At 36.6% G+C, this 10,317-nt stretch overlaps 1 protein-coding gene across 1 annotated transcript; it reads left to right on the forward strand.

Annotated features, from left to right (window-relative positions):
- Nucleotides 1–718: 718 nt before the first annotated feature.
- On the forward strand, nucleotides 719–10,081 carry CEP83 (centrosomal protein 83; the record flags this gene model as incomplete). The annotated part of the gene is made up of 9 exons (XM_010168516.1): nucleotides 719–833; nucleotides 2,269–2,413; nucleotides 2,549–2,698; nucleotides 3,366–3,441; nucleotides 4,552–4,709; nucleotides 7,293–7,422; nucleotides 8,322–8,425; nucleotides 9,002–9,179; nucleotides 9,896–10,081. Coding segments are annotated over 9 exons (1,242 nt in total), but the record flags the coding sequence as incomplete, so codon positions are not given.
- Nucleotides 10,082–10,317: the final 236 nt, after the last annotated feature.

Genomic DNA, 10,317 nt, shown 5'->3' on the forward strand with positions numbered 1-10,317 from the left:
AACCCCCACCATTCTGTGATTCTTTGATACGCTAGTGCTTGAGTTAGCAAGGCAGCAGGGTTTTATGCCACACTGGATCAGTGTCAGAGTAGTCTTTTCAGAAAAACCCCAATATTCAGAGGGTAGCTTGTGGAATGGATAGTATTTACTCAGAAACCAAGTTTTCACAGGCAGTCCTGTGCATCTGTGCATATATCACTCAGGTTTTGGAAGAGTAACTTTTCTACACTATAGCTTGTGGTACCTGGCAGGTTAAAGATGAAATACGTGCCAGTAATCAGACAGCTTTGTTCCTGGAATATATATTGTGTTTGAGCACTTGATTTTTTTTTTAATCAAGGAATATACAAAACTTGCATTTCAAGATTACTTGACAACTCGTTCAATAATCTTAAGTGTGTGTGTGACTTGAGGAATTAACAAAATCTGTGATAGCACTGATTAAGGTTTGGGGAATTGGGTCACGTCAGTAGCTTTAGGTTTACAGTAGCTATATAGTCACCATTTAAAATTATCTATAAGAGAGGGTATTCTGGATTGGCTTTTAGGAAAACAGTGGATGAAAAAATATTTAAGGTATGTTTAAAATAAGCATAATCCACAATTATTTGGTGGATTTTCTTGTTAGCGAAGTATCACATGAAAAACTTACTGTAAAGCCGTGAATGTATATATATTTATTTATTTTAGTTGATTAGTGTTTTTTTCTAATTCATAGGTAGAAGAACTCAAACATTCACATAAATTGGAAGTAACAAATGTCAAACTGGAGGCAGCAAGAACAAAGAGTGAGGTAGAAAGAGAGAGAAACAAGATTCAAAGTGAAATGGATGGTAAAATGTGCAATCAATTTCTAATTATTTCTTTTGTAAAAGAAATACAAATATTGTTAGAATACTACAATTATTTTTTGTCCAAAAATTCCCCAGCAGCCTTCACCCTCTACTTCTGGTCTAGGTCATAGATCTGAAAATTAATTTTTGTATCTGAAATAGCTGTGTTGTTTCACTTGGTCTACTAGTGTAAGAAGAACAGCTAAAGAACAATTTTGTGTTTATGTAAATTAGTGAGTTTGTGACACCATTTGAGCATAATCTGTTTTAAATCATGTACTTCAGAGGGTTATTTTTTTCCTGTTATTGCCAAATTCTAGAGTCTTTTGCACTCTGCCTGAAACCCTAACATACCGTAGGGCTTCAGTGGTGGTTTTGTTTTCAGTCTGTGTCTGTGAAATTGTTAACTGTTAACAATTTCTAGCTCATTCTTTGAGGAAAATAGATGATGGTCGAAGCTACCCAATACAGCTGAGCCTGTAGGCAACCTGAAATAGCCTCTTGTAGTCCTAGTTATGTGCTGATGATTTAAATCACTACACAGCTTTTAAGTGGACTGTCCTCACCAATTTGCCATAACCCCAAAATAGGATCTTCATCTTCCTGGAATGGTTGTTTCTGTTCACTTGCATTAATATTAAGTTCTCTAAGAGCAACTGGTGTTTTCTCTATCAACAATGCACTTATACTGTATTTTGAATTAAAAATATTGGACCTATGAAATATGAAACTAAATACAGACAAGATTTAAGCTAATCTGAAGCTGCTGCAGAATCCAGTTTGCATCACTGAATTAGCTAAATAACCAGGAGTCATTATTATAGCATGTTGGCTTATTTGCCAGTGAACACGGGTGTCTTGGTCACAAATTTTTAATTTGCATCTTTTGTTCCTGCATATAGAGTAATAATTTTAGAATTGCTTCATTTGGTAATATGAGTGGATTAAAATGGGAGTTTTGTTGTACCCAGGTTACTGCAGTTTCACTAGTAACTCACTAGTGTTTACTATAAACTTTTCCATAAAAAGGAAATAACAAATTTTCTTGCTTGACCTTTTTGTAGCTCGTGGAACATGTTTTTTGGTTTTTTTTTGTAATCCAGACTCAACCATTAGCAGAAATTGCTTTAGAGATTAAATATGTAATAATACCAACTGTTTGATTACTTTTGTACATTAAAATAATAAACCTTGTAGACAGAGATTCCAATGCAATGGTTGCCCTTCAAAAGTTTTTTAAATGTTACTGTTAAACTTTAAGAAAGGCCACGTCTCTTCTGTTTTTCATGGGGATTTTTTTTCCCCATTCATTTGTTCTATCATGTCAATTGTGATTTTTATCTTCCTTTTATCAATTTATAAAGTTATTTTAATATGGGATTTCATCAGATTGATATCAATAATGACATTTTCATTTTTTTAATGTATAATGCAGGATTGCTGTCAGACAAGGAAATTCTTAAGGCAGCTGTTGAACGTCATAAAGTGCTTTTAGTAGAAAAGGATCGGGAGCTAATTCGTAAAGTGCAAGCTGCCAAAGACGAAGCTTTTGAAAAAATTGCAGCCTTACAGGACGAAAAGTATGTTTGTTGATTTACTGCTCAACTTCTAAAAGAGGAGTGTTTTGAGTAACTTTAAAAAACTGTCATTCTTAGCAAGTAAACACGTCTGGCTTTTTTTCCTGATTCTTGTGTACATGTTGAATAATGTCATAGGTTAGAACTCGAGAACAGATTAGCTGATCTAGAGAAGATTAAACTGGAACAAGATAGTTGGAGACAAACTGAAAAGGATCAGTATGAAGAGAAACTACGTGTTGTACAGATGGCAGAAGAATCTAGCAAAAAGGAACTTCAACGTTTGCGGTAGAGTGGCTTTTCTAACCTTAACACAAATTTCCCCTTTTTACCCCCTCCCTAATTTCTTTACAGCAGTCAGTATAAAAGTTTACTATACATAGATAGACAAATGTTCTTTGTGGTAAATTGAACAAAATTATCTTTTGCATTGTCTAAAAAGAGGGCAGAATTAAAAATGTGCTGTTTAAAATACAGTTTTTCATCCAAACATTTAAATTTTTTTATTTTAGTGAACATTTTAAAGACATAATTTTGCAGTACTCATTTGTGTTAAAATTGAGTCCATGTTGACTGCTAACACAGCCCCAGCGCTAGAGTGAACCATTTCTCTTTCTGCAATGGCACCATAACAGCACCTGACAAACTGGGACCTAATAGCCTATCTGTTTGAGTTGGTTATTATTGTTCTCAGTTGTTTTAGTGAAGTATTTGTATGAAGGCCAGTATGATAAAATCAGCAAAAGTCACACTCCAAAAGCAAACAAATGAATGTATTTCTTACTTCTATATGAATTCTAATAGTCAATAAAACTGTTTTTTAAATCACTGTTAAGTTAAATATTTATCATCCTTTCAAATTATGCAATATATTCTGTTGTTAGACTGATTTGTTCTAACTTATAACATCTATATTTTAATTAGATACAAATAAGGATGTCTTATACATTTTTAGATTAAAAATGCAACAGCAAGCTATTCAGACAGAGGAGTTGGAAGAAAAGAAACGTGAAAATGATGATCTGAAACAGGTAAGGTTTTGTTGCATTGTAATATTTTATAGAGAAATACAATCTTTCCTGCAGTTACTATGTCCAGTGTTTGAACATTAGATTGAATTTTTAAGGCTTTTTTATTTTTTCCTGAGGGACAAAATGTATACAACAGATATTTAAAAGTGAAAGTGTTCAGAAATCAGTCATGGTTTCCCAGACCTTTATAAATGGGTTACAGCTTTTTGCTTCGTGTGTTTTGTGGGTACCAAGGATTTCAAAGCTGGATATAGACTGGTATATTGCATGTGGTTATGCACTATTTAACTGGAGATTCAGTTTCCATGGAGACTCATAAATTGTTTCTAGGTAATGCTTTGCATTTACACTGCATCTCTCATCTGAGATTCTTCAAGTGCTTAACAGATGTTTCATAAATGAATAAACTAGTGTAAAGAGGTATATTCCTATTGCAGAGTGAATTGATGGCCGTGTTGAAAATAAAACCTAATTCTTTAATTCCTGCTCGCCCATGTTGTTATTTAGTAGATAAGAATTTATAGCTGTGCATCAGTCTGCAAACTGTGTGCACTTAGAGTTCAAGGCAGTATTTTTTTCCTTCAGAAATCAGAAATTGGGGTATCGGAGTGTCCATGTGGGGAGAGGAAAAGAAAGGGGAAATCGCCCTTTGTATGTGCTGGCTGCAGAGGTTGGACTTTTCAGGCTCTAGACTTGTTTTTGTGAAGTGGTTGGTACAGCCACTGCTGGCTCTAATGCATTGTGCGTTATGAGAGAGAAGAGGCTGGGAGCTCCACAGCTCTCTTACTACATCTTGGGTGGGGCTCTAGTTCTCTTCAGTCCTGGGGCTTAATGTGGGATTTCTTAAGTTCTGGGGGACACATTAATGATTGAAGACTCCTGCCTCCCTTTCTCTTTTGCATTTTAACTACAACAGAAAACCTTCTTTGTCTAGTGGTGTAAAGCTTCTGGAGAAGCTGTTGAGTAAGGAGAAAAGGAAGAAATAAGAAAGGCTTATTAGAAGCTAATACAGACAGTTGGTGTCTGCATTTTGCCCTATCTCAGTATCTCAAAATTCACTGTTATTCACATACCTTCTCAAATGGAAAAAATTCTTTTTTTTTTTTGTAGCAAATCCAAAATATGCAACTCCAGCTTGCCTCACTTTCTCAGTCAGAAAATGATTTGCTGGAGTCTAATCAGAAGCTGAAGGAAATAATAGAGAGGTTGAAAGAAGAATGTCAACATGCAAGGACTCAGGCAGAAAAAGCTCAACTGGAAACAGAGAAGTAATTTCTTTCTTCCTTTTGGCTTTACTTTTCATATTGCTTGTGCTCCTTTCAGGTGGATTACTTAACTATGAATTGTAGATGCTGAATAATGTCAGAAATTAAAAATTAACAGGAAATATTGGACAATTGTTAAAAAAATTGATATAGCTTATATTATGCAGTAAGTATAAAAGCTTTGCTTGTGGTAACTTCAAAATTAGGAGTTTGTTTCCATTCATATCTGTTACAATTAATTATTGTACACTATTTGTATAAAATGAAATCCTATTTATACTGAAGTGGATGTCAAGCTTATTAGCTTAAGTGGATCTAGAATTTCACACAAAGTTCTTTTAAGAGTGTTTAAGCATTAAGGGTGAAAAAAACATTTAAGCATTGTATTATGCTTTGATAAGGTTTGAGGGACCCAGTCTATATATGTGTATATTTTTTTTCCCCTCCCACTGGATCCTTTTAGCTGATATGAGGCAAATAAAAGCTTATTGGATAGCTTCTAGATGCTCTCATCAAAATTAAAAATAATCACTTTCCTTTTTTGCACAAACTTGACCCCATACCATCAAAATATGCTAATAAATGCTGAAGAAAACCAAATCGTGTTCAGACTCCATACAGCAATGAACAATTTCCTCAAATTTAAAGATGAATTTTTTAACTTCTCTTTTGCTACTAATGGGTACTGCAGTTGCTTTACTGTCATTAGTTTAACTATTGCTTCTCAGTTTATCATTTGAAGAAATTATTGCATTGAGACTGCAGAGTGTGTTCAGTTGTCAGTAGCATGCTAAATACTTTGAATGTTTACTATAGGAAAGTGTATTCATACTTTGAGCGAGATTGTCACTGTTACTTGAGTGAGACTGTCAGTGTCATTTGCATATTTATTTGCCATAGAGCAGTCAGGAGTAGGTTTTCCTGGGAAGGCCATGGAAGGAACTGGTAGTCCTCTGAGATCGTTGTGAAAGTGTGTAGGTAATGGGAGGTGCACCAAGGCTGATACTGCAGAAATTAAGCAGCTTTGGAGCCTACATGAAAGTCCTCCAGGTCTGTCCTGCTGTTACCCTGGGAGCCTTGGGACGTGTTCCCATTCTTTTTCTGACTCTGCGGGTGATAGGACTTCCTTCCTCAGTTCAGAAATTCTTCCAAGCTTGAACTCCAAGAATTAAGTTGCACCAAAGTGAGTTTGCTTAAAGAGGAAGTGAAATAAGGACCAAAAGATAAGAAAAAATAAGATAAACAGTTTCAGATAAGTGAAATAATGCCAGTTGAGCCATAAGTAGGCAAAGCAGCTGCCTACGTCAGTCTGAGGCTTGGAAATGAAAATATGAAATGAGAAAAAGGGCTGAAGGCAAAGTATGAGACTGAAACTGATCAGAGATGAGCGCAAACAGGCTCTCGTTAAGAATATCAGGAGCAGGATTAGTGGCATTTAAAAAGTAAAATCTCATGGCATTTTTAACCGCTGTCTCAACTGAAATTCTTTCATTGTTAAGCAGTGCTTTTCAAGAAAGCTCTTTGGTTCCTGGGTAGTAGTAGTTATTTAAAGTCAACAGCAAGTTATAAACCACACTGGGTCATGAACTGGGTCATGAACTGTGACAGGTACCAAGTGGCCCAGGATCCTGGCTCCAATATGGGAGTGAATGACTCCTAATGCTGCTACTGTAGGGAAGGGAAAGGCTGTTTGGTGAGAAATTTATGGAGCTTCATTTAGAGTCCCTGTAGGGAAACGGCATCAGCCCTGGACTGGAGTGGTATGAGTGCACCGATACCAAGCCTTGGACTGCATTTCATAAAAACAGCTGCACAGAATCTCACCATTTTTTTTTAATAGTAATGTAGTTAAATATGCAGTTAGTTCTTGTCTACTTTGACCCACAGTGCAGACAGCCCAAACAAGGCAGCAGAGAGAAACTGGCTCCTATCCTACCCACTGCTAGAGAACACAGCCTACTTTTAGTTTGTTTTAACTATGCAAAGGCCTAAACAGATAACATATGCTGTTGGTGGCATGTGTTCAGCTGGAATGTTGTCTCGGAACCATATCAGTAGGAGCTTCCTGTTGTGTTGGTGTTTGTTCTGGTCGGGAGCACACACTAGTCAAGTCTGTACTCCTCTGTTACAAAGGCGAAGTAGACCACACAGGACAGCAACTTGTTCTCTTACATCTTACCTCCCAAACAGAGCAGGCAGTTGTCAGCTCTTCTGACAACCGATGTTTGGCAGAGATGTCTACTCTTGTGTTCTGGTGTGGTTGTTTAATCTGAATTTAGAAATTTTCTGTGGACGGTTTGGCAACATGCCGAACCAACAGGCAGCCAACAATTGACTAGCTTATTTGAATCGGTTTTCAAAATTTGCCTCACGGTTGGAACAAAACCTAGGAAGCTGTTAATGCCCGTGTTCAAATGTTGTTGGTCACAACTAGATGGTTAGCACAACTGAATTTAAATCAGATACCTCAAGTATATCAAGGTAGGAGTTGTGAAAAGATGCATCTATTTTAAGAGCCTTAAGCATTAGTCCAGAGCACTGCTTTGTCTGTATAAGTTCTTAACCTTTTTACCTGAATTTTTAAAGGACTTCAGAATATAAACGTATAGAATGGCTGGAGGAGAAGCATGTGCTCACTCAGCGCATCACAGAGAAAGAAGAGCAGTACAACCAAGTGAAGAATAAGCTATGTCGAGCTGCTGTTGCTCAGAAAAAGGCATGTTGACTCTTCCTTTTTGAACAATCCAGCTTATGAAAAGTCCAGCTTTACTTTGACCAGCTAGAATTGTTTTAATTTTAAGAGTTTATTTGCAGACTACTGTATATAATAACAAAAGATAACAAGTTCTTCAAGGTTAGCATAGAAATAGGTTGAAATGATATGCAGAAGAATATTACAGCCAACAACTTTGTTATAATGCCATCAAAGATTTTGTGAGGCTTTTTTTATGTGTGTGTGTGTGTGTGTGTGTGTGTGTGTGTGTGTGTGTGTATACAGTTACTTAAGAGGTGGACTCCTTGATTAGTAAGGAGGATGGAGGATGTTTCCAATACTAGACAAGTGATGTTCTGCTTTCTCCTGTGGTATTTTTAACCACTGTCTCAACTGAAATTTTTTTATCTTCTTGTAAGCTTGCTTTTTATGAAATAACTTGAAAGGAAAAGCTGATTAATTGTTTATGAAAGTTCAAGATTAACTGGCAGTTTTATACATCAGACATATACAGGTTATGAAACCTACTGCTAGCTTTTAAGGTTGAGGTCAACATGAGCAAAAAAAAAAAAAAGCAAGCATACTTTTTGGGGGTCATGTTTATACTTATTTATACATGGTCATTTAAAGAAAAATTTTTTATTTCTCAAATACAGTTTGTGTTTGTTAGTACATTAGTCGCTGACCAAGAAGTAACTGACAGCTGTGCATCTCCCTGTCACAACTGTGGATCGTATCCCATTATGGGGATTCAGAAACTTCAAACAACACAGCGGTCCTTAAGGAAGGAAAATCCTAAAAACTGTCACAGCTTTGAAGCTATATGTGGTGTAGATTTAATTTTTATGGGATCTAATCTATCAAGGCATTACTTAGCTCTGTTTGAAATATCTGTTTGACAGAGAAAGACTCTCATGGATAATAAACAAAGGAGGATGCGAGAGAAACTAGAACTTTTGGAAGCCAAGATAGAAGAGCTAGAAAAAGAAAATCAGGTGCTAAATAGGTAATAAACTTTGCTTTTCCTTAGCTTGAAAAATGATATATGCCCAAGATCTGACTTCAAGATACTGAAGTAATTTTGAAGACACATGGCACTTAGTTTAGTTCAGTAACAGGAGTCCAGTCTAATGGCATTTTCAGCACTAGAGTTCTTTGAATAGAGTCCATTTAGGATGGGCAGCTACGAGCTTATAAGACAACTGCAGAGCTGCATCTTCAGGGAGAAATGAGGGAAAAATATCTGATAGGTAGAGTTGCAGGAATCCCTTCAAAAGAACAAGTTTGTAAAAAAAAAAAAAATCCCTCATTGGGCACCTATGGAGGGCTTGATTCAAATAATTAATGTGGCTCCTGTGGCTCACTACTGTGAATGCTATTGAAAGCTTAATTTATTCCATGTAAATTCTAATCTGTAGTACAGCAGATAGCTTAATGGGTAGAGGGACTCTTCCACCTTCCAGGTTTTCTGGCATATAGTTTTCCTTCTTTAGGTATAATAAGCAGTAGAGTACTTGTGGAGAGGTATGCTTCTGTGTTGGGATAACGGATTTTGAGCAATAAGAAATCTCTTATTTCCTAGGCAGAATGTTTCCTATGAAGAATATGCACGCCTCCAGAAGAGACTAAAGGACTTGCAACGTCGACACAATGAATTCCGGAGTTTAATTCTGAATCCGAACATACCCTCACTCAATCCAGTCAGCGTCATGTCGTCTGCCTTGCCTCCTGGGCCGGAAGTGTCCTTCCCCATTCTTCAGGTGGTGATGTATTGCAAGCTGTGACAATGCTACAACAAACAAGGATACTGGAACACTCCTTCATTACAGACCTTAGTCTTAAGGAAGGAGTATTTGATCTTTGAACAGAGGAAGGAAACTTTGAGGAATGCTTCTAGTGTTGTTCCCTTCCTTGCCATAGGAAGGAGTTCTCAAAAGACAAACGATAGCGTTGCAGAATATAACGAACAGAGAGTTTTAACCTGGTTCTCTGTACTTTGTCTCTCCCCTGAGAGGCTTTAAATGACTCCTTCTGGGCAAGAAATACCATGGTGTTGGTCTTGCACCATAGTTTCGTTATTAAAAAGCAGTATTGCTGCTCTTGATTTTTTCTGTGGTTAAAGGAGTTTTACTCCTGTGAGTTCTGAGGGTGAAAATCTCTCTGGCTGAGGCTGACCAGGCTGACTTTACAGATTCTTGGTAACTGAGACCTCAGGTCTGCGTGCCTTTTCATCTGGGAGGAGGAATGCCTGCACGCATATTTGCTGATGCTGTTCCTGATGCTGTTCATAATGAATGTCAGAGCAATACCCACAAAACACTGAGGAGTAAAATTAAACTAATAAGAATATTTTGGACTTCCCTATTTTTCTTTTAAAATAATTGATTAAATAAAATTAAATTATTGCTTGTTTTGGTCCCTTGTAAGTGTGCAAAATGTAATAGAACCACTTTTTTTTTTTTTTTTTAATTTCAAGGAGGAACAGCATCAAAGAGAGCTTTCCCTGCTTCGCAAGCGGCTGGAGGAACTAGAAACCACACAGAGAAAGCAGCTGCAAGATCTTGGACCATCTAGAGAGCGAGTAACGGTGGGCGCACACAGGGACTTGGCTAGAAACAAGATTGCTGGAGCAGTCGATGCACAAAGCGAGGACTCAAAATGAAATCTGCAAACGCTACATGCTGATAGTTTTCAATAGCTTAGCCTTTTTATGTGCTTTTAATATTTTGCCAAAAACATGCTTCTATGTGCCTGAATAGCACAGTAAAATATATTCTGCATAGTTTTGTATTTATTTTTGATAAGACTGTTTGAAATAATCAAATATAATGGTTTAATACAAAAGCATTGAATGATTAACTACACTTTGAAATGTTTTTATGTAAATTATGTGAAATT

The sequence above is a fragment of the Antrostomus carolinensis genome, unplaced genomic scaffold, assembly GCF_000700745.2.
Source record: "Antrostomus carolinensis isolate BGI_N321 unplaced genomic scaffold, ASM70074v2 scaffold16435, whole genome shotgun sequence".
Classification (NCBI taxonomy): Eukaryota; Metazoa; Chordata; class Aves; order Caprimulgiformes; family Caprimulgidae; genus Antrostomus; species Antrostomus carolinensis.